Source organism: Hemicordylus capensis, chromosome 3 (genome assembly GCF_027244095.1).
Source record: "Hemicordylus capensis ecotype Gifberg chromosome 3, rHemCap1.1.pri, whole genome shotgun sequence".
In the NCBI taxonomy this organism is placed as follows: Eukaryota; Metazoa; Chordata; class Lepidosauria; order Squamata; family Cordylidae; genus Hemicordylus; species Hemicordylus capensis.
The window spans coordinates 333,608,418-333,623,745 of NC_069659.1; the positions used below are offsets into that span (position 1 = coordinate 333,608,418).

Here is a 15,328-nt window from a genome sequence, read left to right on the forward strand (position 1 = left end):
GCAGAACAGAACCCCCGTGGCTAATGGGGCTCACTTGTAGTTCACCATAGTTACTATATGAAACAACAAGAATGTTTTCTAGCCATACAGCTTATCTAGATACGCAGTGCCTCAGAATTTGTGAGAATGCAACAGTCCTTGCTTTGACTGGACAACAGAATTATGGTGAATGCACATTATCTTTTTCAAGGAAAAGTATCACTGTGTGTCCTGAAAAAAGGAAAAACAAAACAAAACGCTTTTTATTTGTTTTTCATCAATGTATACTTTATTTACTTGAGATTTGCTTTCGCATGAGCTCAGTTAATCCCGCTGTGCTCAGGACCGACACTGTGGTTGGATTATTTTAAGAAAAGCAAAGAAAAGATCTTGTCAGGTTGGATTCTTGATGATTTTCATTGTAATTCTATCACCTGCTGTTTGTCCCTCAAGAGGTCTTCCTCATCATCTGTATGGCTTTCATCATAAACTCTAAAAATAAAACATCCAAAAGCTTCATGTGTTTGTTTTTGGAAACCCAAATGCAAGCAAAATCCTAATACAGATATAGGATCGATTTTTTCAAAGCAAAAGAGACAGGCAGCGGCTTTAGCTCCTTCTCCTCGGCTGGGATTTGCCAATATCAGGGCTATTTATCTTCAGCCCTCCAGCTATTGTTGGATTACAACTCCCATAATCCCCCATCACAGTAGCTAATAGTCAGGGATTATGGGAGTTGTAGTCCAAAACAGCTGGAGGGCTGAAGCTGTGAAGCCCTGGCCTATATCATGGAATGTGCCACCCATCAAAAATTAAATTTTCATTATACCAGGAGGCATTTAAACCAGTATGCACAAGTGGAGGGAGGGGTTATTTTTGCTGCTCCCCCAGCCCTCCATGCCCCCAATACATTCCTGAGGATTGAAGGATTCACAATCATCATCCTCTCACCACACACATCTCGCACAAGTGGAACATCTTCTGTTTGTACAAGTTTGGATGCTAGCCAGCATTTCTTCTTGACCTGCAGCATTTTGCCAAACATATATACAAGAACAACACGCACTAAAAATGTTCATAGAATACCTACAGTATAACAATGTTAATAAAAATAGGAACTATGTAATAACCTTTCATTTGTTGGGCATATTAATCAAATGTCCTAATTGAGTAAGATGTTTAACATCTTAACCAGTTTTTATTCTTGCAGGACATGTTTTTAACTAGAGGAGCTAGCCATCTTTCTCTCAGTTCCTCTGAACAAAAAGACCGCGCAGAACAAAAATACATTTTGCTCCCCAACAAGGGCTAGAGCTTAGCTTTAAAAAGAAAAAGAAAGAAAGAAAGAAAGAAAGAAAGAAAGAAAGAAAGAAAGAAAGAAAGAAAGAAAGAAAGCTGGGAGTCTGGGGGAAATAACAGGCGGAATCCAAATCTTGAAGCGATTTGAATTGAATCTGACGTGATTCCATTTGGACCTGAATCTAGCCAATGGATCACTGGGGCAATTTGTTCCATCTCCAAATTGCCTGAATCAGCTAGATTCAGGTACAAATCAATTTGTATCCAAATCGATTTGCACATCCCTACTGGCTAGTGGTATGGTGGGATTTCTTGTTTTCTAAGGATTCAAACATCGGCAGCTTTGCAGGAACACACAGACACCACCACAAAAGTTTTTACAGCCAGTGAAAGTGCAGGTGCTCCACAGATGCCCAACTAGGCTGGGATGCAGTGGAAGCCCCAGTGGGAACTGGAAGCATTTTAACATATGAGTTGAGCCATTCATGTAAGAATTCACAATTGTTGGGTAAAACAATATAGTGGATATTTAGGGCAGTAACTGACATGCCAACTAATAGTGCATCAGTATTAGTAACTAATACCTAACAAAAATAACTAACAAAAATAACTAACAAAAGTGCATGTGCAGCATTACCCACTACATTTCTGAAACATGGGCACTCCTGGGCAAGACTGTAGCCATTTTCACCACACTCCTCTTGCTTTGGAAGCATTTTTTGACATTAGATGCTAATTGACATGCTCAGCCCCCAGAGATGTTGTTCCATTGTCCAGCACTTCCAGAGCAAGGACAGCATGGCAAAAATTGTTGCACCCTTGCACAAGAGTGCCCTACGGAAGCATGGGGGCTAGCAATGTACGCATGCTTTTGTTAGAAGTACATGCACACCACTAATCAGGATGTCAGCCATGGTTTTTCTAGGAGGATGCCTTATTCCCGTCATTTACTGCCATGGGCTCAGAAGAGTCCCCTTGGCATGACCTTGTGGGGTGAGTAGCAGTCTCTGAAAAAGTAGGATCAAATATCTTACATGGAATGTTATTAAATAGGCACCCTGCTTTTAAAAAACGCAAACAAGTTAATTTTCTGAAAGATGGTGCAATGAAATATGTACTGTAATCAGTGAGGGGAGATTATCTACCTGGAAAACAAACTGTATTATCAAATAACTAGGGAAAAACAAATTAACCTGGATGAAAGCACCATTCTTCTGGCAACCATGGTGACGTCTATTACTTGCACAGGGAATTCAGCACTGAAATGCCAGGTGCATTATATAGACATGAAACCTGTCTTTTTTCCTCCCACAAAATGTGAAAGGTTCAGGGAGGGGTGTTGCAATTTGTGTTTCCTTTTTTTAAAATTAAATGGCAATTTTAGCTTACCTTATAGTATCAACACTACTGTAGTCATTTATTTCATGGTTATGGAGATCTGTAAGATTTTGACTTGTCATCTTTGAATGTCTAGTGAAGGCAGATAAGTCTCCAGAGGTCAAGCCATTGAATTTTTCCAGAGGATCTGAAATTTTGTATGTATTTTTCAGTAACAGGCAATGGAAACACTGTCTAAAATTATCATAGAGCAGGGGAAAGATCTGTCAAAGTGTGACATCTTATGTATTAAAAATGTGAAATATACTCCAATTCAAAATATTGCTAGGAAACTGCAAACATAGAACAAGTCCACAATATATAAGTAGCTCTATTATTATATTCTCATGGGAGCATCACACACTGCTAGTTCAGCACTTCACTGCTTAAACTGGAAGTGCCAGGAGCAATACGTGAAAAAAGAAAGTATCACCACATTGATATTGCACAAAGTTGTGCTCAGCATTATTAGGAACATAGGAAGCTGCCATATACTGAGTCAGACCATTGGTCTATCTAGCTCAGTATTGTCTTCACAGACTGGCAGCCGCTTCTCCAAGGTTGCAGGCAGGAATCTCTCTCAGCCCTATCTTGGAGATGCCAGGGAGGGAACTTGACACCTTCTGCTCTTCCCAGAGTGGCTCCATCCCCTGAGGGGAATATCTGAAAGGGCTAACACTTCTAGTCCCCCATTCATATGCATCCAGGGTAGACCCTGCTTAGCTAAGGGGCGAAGTCATGCTTGCTACCACAAGACCAGCTCTCCTCTCCTCCATGAGAACTACATAATTCTCACCGGTCCTGCAATTCTCCAACTCTACAGCATACATTAGCAGGACCCACACAGCTTGAAGGGATCAGAGACGGGATGTGCACGGATTGTTCGATGCCGAACCAGTTCGGCAGCTCGATCATGAACCAAACTGGGGCCAGTTTGATCCATAATCAGACCCAACCAATCCTGGTTCAACACGAACCAATTCAACATCGAAGGGGAGTGGTCAGAAAAGTAACCTAAGGTGCTTACTGCCCAGTGGCGGCACTCACCAACCCTTGCCCATGCAGCCCAGGTGCTGCTGATCCATCTTCAATCAGGCTGCATGTGTGGCAGTGGCGTGGTTTGGGCCTCCATGCATCCATGACCAGAACCATGCTGCCACCATGTGGGTGGCTGGCTTAGATCGGTGGCACTTGGGCTGTACTGGGGGCAGCGAGCAGTGGCACTAGCCACCACGCCGGCCAGTAAGCACCTTAGACTACCTTTCTTGCCACTCTCCTGCCACCCAGTGGATTCCCCCACCCTTTTACTTGTAAAGGGGAATCCTCACCAGATTCTCCTTTACAAGTATCGCCACTCAAACCACCAAACCAGTTCAGTTGAACAGACTGGACCGGCCAGTTCGGTGGCACGTGGTTCAGTTTGGATTTGATTCAAATGCGAACGGAACCACAATTTTGGGCTCATGTACACCCCTAGATCAGAGATGTTGGATGAATCTATCTGGGCCTCTACAAAAACTGATGCTGAACTGTGTATGCTTTAATTTAAATACTTGAAACATTGTAGACTAGAGCAGGGCTACTCAGCTTTGGCCCTCCTGTAGATCTTGGCCTACAACTCCCATCACCCCTAACTACTGGCCAGTGACTGGGGATGCTGGGAGTTGTGGTCCAAAAACAGTTGGAGGCCCAAGGTTGAGTAGCTTTGGGCTAAAGAATTGTTAGAAACAACGCAGCCTGCAAGGTTGGAATTTCACTACAGTGATCAGTGGTGGACCACAGTGAGCATGGGGATGGGGCTGTAGTTCTGTGGTGGAGCATCTGCTTTGCGTGCAGATAGTGCCAAGTCCAATCCCTGACATCTCCAGGTAGGGCTGGGAAAGATTCTTGCCTGAAACTTTGGAGAGCCACTGCCAAAGCAGAAAATACTGAGCTCCATGGGGGTGGTCCAGATGGTGCCATATTGCCTTACACCACCCTAAACACAATACTCTTCATTGGAAGCAGTCCACGCTTGATAAGAGATAAGTTATTGAACAAAGAATGTCATGCGTGAATTAGTCCCTCCAATGGGCTGCCTGCCAATCATGCCCACCAGTACTTCATGCTAACCCTAAATCCTTCTTTATACTCTAATCCCTGTTTCTTCAGACCCCTGTTTTTGCCCCTGCCTCTAGGCTCCTCCACACACACACCTAGCTCCTCCTACTGATTGCTCCAATTGCTTTGGAATTGTAACACAATGCGGTCACCTGCTCCTTCTCTCCAATCTCGCTCTATTTTCCTCTGCTCTGTAATCCAAACAAGGAAAGGAATAGAGCACACTGGAGTTGAATCATGTGGTCAGACAGAATACACTGATCAACTGATCAGCAGGGCCTTTCTCCCTTTGGCCCAGTGGAATGCTGCAAGTATTGGAAGGAGGGATAAAATAAAGCCATGCTCCCTCTGGATCAACAATTGTTATGCCTTCTCTCCTCCTTCCAATTGATTGCCTGAGAAGCAGGATCAAGAGAGTTGGAGGGATGCTATGGCTTCTCCTCCAGAGTTCTGGACTTCCTTGTTTATAATCCAGAGAATATGGAAAATGAAAATGCCAAGCTGAACATAAAAGCACACAACACTGATAATCAAGCTACCAAAAATACATCTTTCAGAATGGGAGTTTAATGATATTGCATAATTACCCGCATTACTTTGCAATTCACTTTCTAAATCTGTTAAAGCTTGTTCATCAGTGCTATACTCCAGAAGGGGATCATCATGCTCTGTGACATCAATGCCTTCAATTTCTGAAATCTCAGATGCTGCTCGAGAGAGAGGCCCACTCACTGGGCTTGTGGGTCCTCTCTGAAGGACTGGAGAAGGGCGAGGGCTGTGCTGAATGGTTCTGCAGCAGGGAATGGTTGTGGGGAAAGACCTTGGAGAAGCGCTTTCTAAAACAACAAGTAGGAAGAGCCTGCTGTTAATAACATGCAATAAGAACTCCCCCATCTAAAGCTCTCCGCTTCCTCATTCTAGAAAAGATGTGACACTTGCTGATGTGCTTTCTGCACAACAGCCAATGCATTTCCACATCCAGAAACATGTTTATTTAGATGACTTAGGAAACATGATTCATCTGCAGATTAAAGTGATGTTAACACCACGTTTCTTAGGTAGGTGCCCGACATGATGCACAATGCAATGCTGGCGGCCCTGACAGTGTTGTACAAGTAGGAAGTTATACAGCTAGTTAAAGGTGCATGCAACCAAGATGATCAGGGGCCTAGAGCACCTTCCTTATGAGGCAAGACCACAACACCTGGGGCTATTTAGTTTAGAAAACAGATGGCTACGGGGAGACATGACAGAGGTCTATAAAACTACACATGGTGTGGAGAAAGTGGACAGAGAAAAATTTCTCTCACACACACATAACACTAGAACCAGTGGTCATCCCATGAAATTGACTGCCAGGAAATTTAGGACCAATGAATAGAAGTGCTTTTTCACACAACGCATAATCAACTTGTGGAATTCTCCACCACAAGATGTGGTGACAGCCACCAACCTGGATGGCTTTAAGAGGGGTTTGGATAACTTCATGGAGAGGTCTATCAACGGCTACTATTCGGAGGGCTACAGGCCACCTCCAGCCTCAGAGGCAGGATGCCTCTGAATACCAGTTGCAGAGGAGTAGAAGCAGGAGAGAGGGCATGCCCTCAACTCGTGCCTGTAGGCTTCCAGCAGCATCTGGTGGGCCCCTGTGTGAAACAGATGCTGGACTAGATGGGCCTTGGGCCTGATCCAGCAGGGCTGTTCTTATGTTCTTATGCCAGCAGTTGCAGAAGTATCAAGCAATCAATCTTTATTACAGTCTCAGACCAGAACAAGGTAGAAGGAGCATGTAACAGATGATATTAAACACAATTAAAAGCATGCAAAGGTGATAGGAATATGGACAGCCAGACTCTAGCCTCCACTTTCACCAGGCCTACTTCAGTACTGCTCATAGGGATTTGGATTGGACAATCTCTAGAGGGGCAAAGCTGGAAAAGAGGTCAAGCTGGACATCGTATAGAAGTTGTGCCACTAACTTAGTTTCAAACAGTTTAAGGGCTGTGGGTATGGATAGTCCACCTTTTGATCGTAGTAATTTTAGAATGGCAGAGGTAATTCTCAGGGTGTTTGGGGCAACACAGCCGCCATGGGCCTTCCTAGTCTCAGAAGCATGGAAAACCATCCCCAGGTATTTGAAGCAGGAGACCAGGTCATCATCATTTCTATTTATATGCCAGGAGTGTGTCCTAGGTCTCTTAGCGAAGACCATGGTTTTGGTTTTATGGTAACTGATTTCCAGTAAGTCTTCCTTGCCATATTGGGTGAGAGCCCTCAGTGATCTTTTAAGTCCTATGGAGGTCCTTGATAGAGGATTGTCACACAGAGCACGGTGGAGATGTGTGTGTCTGCCAACTTTGGGGGATGCAAGTCTGGGTTGTTTAGGTGGCCCACCATGTGGTTTATGTAGAAGCTGAACAGGAGAGGAACAAGTATACAACCTTGTTTGATGCCCTTATGGGTTGGGATAGTGTTAGATAAGTGTCCTTACAGGTTAGGAACATAATCAAGGGAGGTAGTCTCTCGGCTGAGTTCTGTTTCAACTAGTTCCAGCTGTACTTCCAATAATGCAACAGTCAGAGACTGGGGATCATCATCATCCTGGCATGAAGATAGTGGAAGCATGGAATCATGAGCTTTCAGCTCAGAGGCTGCTGAACCTCTCTCTGAGCATAAGCAGGCAGCCCCCACATCTTAGGAAAGCAAACTGGGGAGATTCGAGCAGTGATGTCATCAAAATGAGGATTGTTGGCAAACAACATTCCAGGGCCAATAGCAGATAAGATGATGTCCCTGGGGAATTGTGTGTGGCGACTGCTGCTTTTGGGGCAATGAGTGATATGCAGAGGCCCTTTCATCTGGGGTAGCAGTGTCTGAATGTAGGGTCTGAAGATCTTCAGCAGCAGTAGGTGGCTTGCATAGTGATGTTATGAGCTGGGTCTGGGTTAGCTCAGGGGCCCTTCCATAGAGGTTTGTATGTCAATGAGAAGCGTTTGAGCCTTTTCAGCACCAAGAAGCAGCATGGATAGAGCTGACTTGGGTTGGAGCTGGCCAAGATCTGGGCTATCCTTACTCCTTGAATTAACTGTTGTATGGGGCAGGGGGTGGTGGGTAGCCTTCAATGGTGTCCATATCGCTGTCTTTGAACTCCAAGTCCATGTCGAAATCAGAGAGATGAACTGATAGTTTCTTCCTGGGTCTGGGAGGGGTTGCAGTCTGACGTGTCAGTACCCGGTAAGGTGATCATCAGGTCATGCTACAGGGTATTTATTAGAGCTCTGCCAGTTGCACTAATGTGGCCATCAGGTAAGAACTGATGGTGAAGGGTGTCCATGTCACTGTCTGTGGGTTCAGATTCTATGGGGGTTGGGGAGTGGAGTGCCAGTGGCATCACCTGTTTTTTTAAACACTGTGAGTAAATCCCCCAGATTTGTGAACTCTAGGCCTATAGCTCTGTGATCACCCGATTCTCCGGGTCATAAAGCATTAGGTGAAGCAGCATTGCACAACTGTGGGCATGCAGTTTTAAAGAAGTTGCACCACTGCCTGCTGGCAAAATACTGTCGGGGCTGCCTGTTATGTGGCAGTGGCACCAGCTGATGCCAGTGTTCATCATGTCAGTCAGTGGCCCACATTCTGCACAGCAACAGGTCGACAGGAGAAGGGCTGTGCCCTCTCCTTCAGCATCCAAGAAGGCTTTTTGCAAAGCTGAGCAGGCACAGTGGGGAGGGATTTTCGCTTCTCTCCCCTCTCTGCCAAAGATTTTTCTGCTCCTAGAAATATGTCCCTGAGGGTCACACAGCCAGCCAGATGCCTCTGGGAAACCCACGAGCAGGGGAGAAAGGTAAATCTTCTCCCACCACTGCTCTCCTGCAACTGCTAATCAGAGTCATGCTGCCTTGGGAGTAGCATATAGCCATCACGATTAACAGCTGTTGATAGACTCGTCTTCCATGCATTTGTCTAACCCCCTTTTAAAGTAATTTGAGAGAAACCCTTATATAGATGGGCTCGGCTTCGGTGTTTAGTCACAGCATAAGCGTGCTGCTTTAAGCAATGCTCTCACCACTGGACGAATCTGACAGAGAAGCTCTAGGAGCTGGGTTTCGCCTTCCCAGTCTACTCGGTCTGTTGAGCTCCCTTTTCAAGACATCTTGCACTACAGCCTCCTCAGCAAATTCACTAAAGCTGAAGTGCATCGTCCATTGTTCAGACCCTAAAGCTGGAAAGGTAGGTGCAATTAAAGGAAACAGAATCTTCACACAAACTATTTATATATTCTGAGAACATGCAGCTACCTTTACATGCACACACATGGATTATTTATGGGTTCTGCCTTGAACACACTGACTTGCAGCAATTAAGGAGGTGAGGCGTTTTCAATCACACCTGCATGCCGATAAAAGTCTCACCTTCGGAATGTCAGTGTATCAAGTCGCTATTAGGGGCTCTAGGCAAAAACCAGAAAAAGGTGGCAAGCCTCTATGCCACTCAAAGATAACACATGAAACGAGAAATAAAAGAAGGGATGCCAGATTCCAGTGCAACCAAATATATAACTGATTCATTGATGGCCCCAAATTTTAATTACTGAGAGCAAATTTTAGATCAGCGAGACTGTAAATTAATGGCCGTTTATTTTTTAGAGAGATGATTTGGGGTTTGGTGAGATACTGTAAGGAGGAATGAAACAAGTAGCAGCTTTTTAAACTAAGCCTTTCACTAGTTTGGTGCTTCCTCCAAGACAAAGAGAAAGTGAGGCAGTGTCCCCATCAGTGTCCTGGGTAAAGAAAGGGGAGGGGCGGTCTGACAGACATGTTGGAATTCCAGCAGAGTTCCGTAACAACAGCAGGGATCTCAGCTGGAGTTCCAACAGTTGGTGGCTTCTGCTGTCATTGCAGAACTTCCTCCGACAATGTCCCGCAGAGGGCATGACAGCTCTGTCGAGTCAACAATGCAAAGCCCTAGTTTTTAGTGGGTGACATCCTGACTACATTTACTCATGTGGAAGAATCTCTGAAATTAAAAGAACAAGTTAAACTTGCCTAACTTGTCGTCTTCATTTCAGTGGCTGACCTGATAAGGAAAAGTATTCCACGTTAGGCATTGCCTAACTTGTCCCTTACATTCCAATGGGACTGCTTTGAATAATTTTCCTCCTCATGTCAGCCAATGGGACTTCTGTGAGTATACTTAGGCAGGATGTTGGCTAGGAACATAGGAACATAGGAAACTGCCATATACTGAGTCAGACCATTGGTCTATCTAGATCAGCATTGTCTTCACAGACTGGCAGCAGCTTCTCCAAGGTTGCAGGCAGGAATCTCTCTCAGCCCTATCTTGGAGAAGCCAGGGAGGGAACCTTCTGCTCTTCCCAGAGCGGCTTCATCCCCTGAGGGGAATATCTTGCAGTGCTCACACATCAAGTCTCCCATTCAGATGCAACCAGGGCAGACCCTGCTTAGCTATGGGGACAAGTCATGCTTGCTACCACAAGACCAGCTCTCCTCTCAAGTGTGTCTTTGAGATTATAAAGGGACACTGGAAAAGAGATCAGTTATGGCCTAGTCCTAAGCAGCTTCACAAATCAAAATTAGCCCATGAAATAGTAGTTTGGAAACTACAGCAGAAACTCTGAAGCAATGGCATAATACAATCTTGGAACTGGTCAGTATCTCTAGTTGACATTTTGAATAGCCTTTAAATAGAGAGCATCTAGTAATGGAAATGCTTGCAGTCATTTCATGAGAGGGAGCTAGTGAAAAGCATTCCTAACCAGAGTTGTGACCTAAAATCCAGAACACCCCAAGACACAACCCTGACTAACCTAGGACAGCCGAATCATATCACCCAAACATCTAGTTCAAAAACACAATACAAGTACACCTTAAGGGGTAAGTAGCCACCTTATTAAATGAATTCAACAAATAGTTTGTTTTCTCAAGCAATGAGCCATGACAGCTAAATGGGTCATTAATAATTTCCCCAAGAGCTTAATGCAACTCTATTATTAAAATGGAAAGCAGGCCTCATCAAAACCGGAACTTGAGAGAAAACCATGAAGTTTCCAGGTGACTTACATAATTGCATATGTGTAACAATACATCTTACAACATGGGGGAATGCCACATTTTGTCTCGTTTTAGTGCTACAACCTTCCCCTTCTGTCTTTTCAGCATGGCAGTTACACCAATTTATGCCAAATTCACTTACACATGATGTCCTGGACTTGACACATGCAGATAAAGGTGCTTCTCTGTATTTAAACATGTACCTGAAGCAACCATGCCCTAAAGTTGATGAAGTAAGCTTTACTTACTGCATCAGCTTAGTAAGCAATACATATGAAACTGGAGAAGGCTAGTTTTGTGTTACAACCTGAAAATGAAGTGTCATTGCTTGCAGACTGCCTGCCCATGCATGGTGAAGGAAGAGAGTCCATCACGGCTTGCTGAGAACTTGCATCCATTGTAAAGAACCCCTCAAGTCCTCTGTATGGGGCACATACAATTTTCTTCCTGAGGGCTACCTCCTGTAACAACTGATGATGAAAAAAAAAAGGGGGTGTGGGTGTGTGTGAAAAGATAGCCACATCAGTGTTATTTGTATGCAAACTTTCCTAGCACATAAAAATCTGAAATCTTCTACAGTCTGCTGCAAGTATATGGGCCCATTCCAATGACATGAAACAGCAGATAGGCTTACCTGAGGTTAACTTCAGAAACCAAGAATCATGCCACCGATGATCTGGCAGCTGCGGTTTCATTACCTCCATCTGCATGGTTCTCATAGGAGAAGGGGCGTGCTTGTGGGAGAAGTTTCAGCACAAACCCCAGGTTACTGCATTTGAACAACACAATGGGATCAGGAGGGCTCCGGTTCCAGCAGGCTACTGAACTTCAAACCAAGGGTTAAATTTGCAGTTTGAAGGTGGCAATGGAACCACGGCTGTGAGATTTTCTTACATTTGGATAATAAAAAACCCGACCTCAGGTAAGTGTAACTGAGGGTTGGCATGTCATCCGAACTGGGCCCAAAGAATCTTAACCATTTATTGTACTAATCATTCCCCCCACCCCCAATTCTCGTTAAGATCTCAGATGTGTAGCCTGACCCGCTGAGACGCTTTGGCTTTTTGGTTTTACTCTTAGTTTGGTAAGAGGAAGAATTAATTATCGTTACAATACACAGCTTTTTGTTTTCAAATGATCCTGCAGGTCCTGATTTACAGGTACTCAGGTTTTGTTCCTAGATTCATTCTGGGGTAAAGGCATGCAGAGAGTGAATAACCCAGGGATTCTCACCCTTGAGTCTCTAAATGCTAGATTACAACTTCTATCATCCCCAGACATAACAGCCATTGTTGCTGCGAATGATGGGAGTTGTAGTCCAACATCATCTGGGGACAACATCATCCAAGTGGTCCTTCTGGAGATAGCATAAAAGAGAAGGGGGAGACAGTCAACATGAAGACAGAAAAAATTCTCTCTCACACACCCCTTTGCCTCCTTGGAGTAAAAATACTGCTTTCCCTCTGCATCCTATGCTGCTCCCATTTCCTCACAACTCCTCCTTTCAGCCCTTTGAAATCCTTGTGCAGATGGAAGAATCTACTGGATGAAACATTCTAAAGAGGGGTCTGAAAGTGCAGCAGGCCAAACAAGCCAGAAATGCATTCTTACTGCTGCTCTAACACACAGTTCAGCTAATAACCATGAAATAAAGCCAATAAAAGATAGAATAGAATTCTTCTTATTGCTGTTGTTTTACCACTGAGGACTTGGTAGTTACTGGTGCAGCTTCATTCAACTCCAGGGAGATCTTGCAGTCTTTCAGCAATTCCATCATTGGGAAAGGTTCACTAGGAGGTAATTCAGGAAGGCGAGAGGTCTGCTCAGATGATAGGAGAGTGCTGTTATTTTGTGTTTTAGTGCTTTTTTCTTTCATTACAGCTCTTTCATAAGGAGTGTTGGGAACCATTTCTTCCACACCAGAATGGCTACAAAGAGTACCAGTTCTTTCAGGCTGCATGGAAGAAATGTTAGCTAAAGGAGTTAAGCAAAGAAAAAAAATATTATTTTGATTTAAATCCCTTAATGTAATCTCTCAATGATCTCAAAACAGCCCTTTAACACACAAGTTATGCTCCAGTATAGAACCAGAGACCTCCACTAAGAACTGCTACCCAGACAGAAGCTAAAACTTGTTGTGTGTTACAAATGACTTGACAGAGCTTGCCATCTTCATAAGGACACAAGAACAGCCCTGCTGGATCAGGCCAAGGCCTATCTGGTCCAACATCCTGTTTCCCACAGTGCACCAGGTGTCTCTGAGAAGCTCACAGGCAAGAGATGAGAGGATACCCTCTGTCCTGCTGTTGCTCCCCTGCAACCAGTATTCAGCTGGTATCTTCTTCCAACCTTATTTTAGGCTTCTGAATTTGGTAGTGATTAACTTTTAATCAATGACAGAAATAAGTTCAGGCCATAGGACAACTCGCTATGCAAGTTTAAAAGTCTGTGCAGATTGTTCTGTTTTCTTATTTATTCCTTGTCACAGTTCGCCTTATCCTATTTTCCTTAAAACAAGAAAGGACTGTATGGCAAACACTTAGGGAGTGTTCACAGCACCCATTTGGCACTCCTCCAGCACTTCTGGATATCAATAGGTCCCCTGAACTGGGGAATTCACCTCACACGGGCCTCTTGCCAGTCCACATAGTTAACAGGAACACATTTTTGATGTGTTTGAAGTCATCTGTTGCCAGGGAAGTTTTATACACATCAAGCTTTGTGCTACATTTAACTGAGCACACTGGCAGCTGCCCTGAATACATGCCCTTAGGAGGGAAGCACAGAAGCTGCCTCTTAATGCTGCATCCAATAGATAAATCACCAGTGTGCCTGTGAGGTGTGAACAAGCACTGATCATGTACCCTGGGCAAAAACCACATCGACACAAGTCTTCCTTTAACAGTAAAAGCAAATGTTATAAGCTTACCTCTAGGAGTTTCTTCACGTTTATTATGAAGAAAAGTTAAACCATTTTCTTTCTCAACTGAAGAAGAAAGTGGTGACCTTGAGGTAAAATCGCCAGCTTGTGCCAGAAAAATGTCTGGTCCGTTTTTCAGATTTTCTGACATGGTACCACTTGAGATATGAGACAAAAATTGGAACAGAGAAATAACCAGACTGCCACCTTAAAGAAGCTTTCTACTTGCCTATGGGAGCTACATAAATATGAGGCTCTTGTTAAACAACGCCCTGCAAACTGAGACTGTTGTGCTGGTTTTATACTGAAGGCATTTAGGATGGATTATATATTATGTTCATGGTTTTTAACTGGGATTAATTTTTCCCCCATTTATATTCTACTGATAAACTTTGACTGTAAACTGTTTTACATCTTTTTAAAGAAAAGCAATAGGGAAGTGCAAATGTAAGTTGTGTATTTAGAAAACAAGAGGAAAGGAATATAAAATGAAACCATGTTAAATGTTCTAAAAATCCATTCTCTTATTGAAATGTATAGTTTCACATGGAAATACTAAATCAATTTCTTTGGTAGTTTTAAGAAAGCTTCTGACCTGTTATTTTTCTAATATAAAAATAGGTTTTGAATAAAAATCTCAGTGGATAACGAAGCACCAATTGGGGATCCAAATCAAAATCTACCTGTGTGAATGCATGCACCCATACTTCATAACCAAATTAAAAACTATTACCTATGGTCATCAAGGAACTCATCAGATCCAGCTTCCATAACGACAAAATTAACAGATTCTTCCAGCTCCTCCTTGCAATCCTTAATGGGAAATAAATATATAAGCTGAGAAAAGAACAAAGGATCTATCTTCTGTGTATCTCTTAACCATTCCCAATTATAATGAAAATATGGGTAGACAATACTGAATGGGGATCATGAACAATTTTTTATGGGGCAGCTAACAAAAAGTTGTTTTTGATGATGAATTTATCATTTATTTGGGTTTGGGTTTTTGGTTTTTTAAAGATCTTCAGCCTCTTCCATTCTTTAAAGCTCAGAGATGTAAGGGTCAGACAAAATGACACTTTACATGTATTATCGCCTTTCTATCACTTAAAAAACTCACCATCATCCTAACAACCATGGAGTGGGGTGTGGAATCCAGATTGGTGTCATAGCACAGCAGGTGGAGTCTAACCCTTTCCCCCCTGCCCCTTATCCCAAAGAAAAATGTTCTCTCAATCTGCTGTTTGGCCCAGGAGGAAAACAAGATATGGGCACAACCTGAATTATTTAAGAGTTTGTTTATTTTGTTTTTCTGCCACAGTGATTTGGATTTTAAGATTTGATGTTATAGTATTATTTAGGCCAAACCAAACCAGACATGAAATGTGGCGTTGCCTTTCTGATTGTCTGACCTTTTAAAAAGTGAGAACTGTAGGAACTCTTTCCCTGGACAGGGGAAGGGTGGTGGTGGTGGGTTTTTGTTTTTTTTAATTAATTAAATTTCTCATCCCACTTTTATTTTCTTTGTGAACCCTCTCCTTCTCACCCCCAAGCTGCTATTTGCCCTGGGAGAGAACTTGTT

At 43.4% G+C, this 15,328-nt stretch overlaps 1 protein-coding gene across 5 annotated transcripts in view; it reads right to left on the reverse strand.

Moving 5' to 3' along the window:
• Positions 1-239: 239 nt before the first annotated feature.
• Positions 240-15,328, reverse strand: part of ZBBX (zinc finger B-box domain containing) — a 65,461-nt gene continuing 50,372 nt past the window's right edge. For 4 of the 5 annotated variants that reach the window (XM_053311636.1, XM_053311638.1, XM_053311637.1 and 1 more), the window contains 8 exons: positions 14,480-14,559; positions 13,756-13,904; positions 12,526-12,800; positions 11,134-11,296; positions 8,822-8,977; positions 5,343-5,591; positions 2,668-2,803; positions 240-471 (listed from right to left, as the gene is read on the reverse strand). In XM_053311636.1, the coding sequence (XP_053167611.1) occupies positions 396-471; positions 2,668-2,803; positions 5,343-5,591; positions 8,822-8,977; positions 11,134-11,296; positions 12,526-12,800; positions 13,756-13,904; positions 14,480-14,559 (1,284 nt within the window). In that variant the 3' untranslated portion in view covers positions 240-395. The remainder of the gene's footprint in view (positions 472-2,667; positions 2,804-5,342; positions 5,592-8,821; positions 8,978-11,133; positions 11,297-12,525; positions 12,801-13,755; positions 13,905-14,479; positions 14,560-15,328) is intronic. The other variant, XM_053311640.1, reaches the window with a different exon arrangement.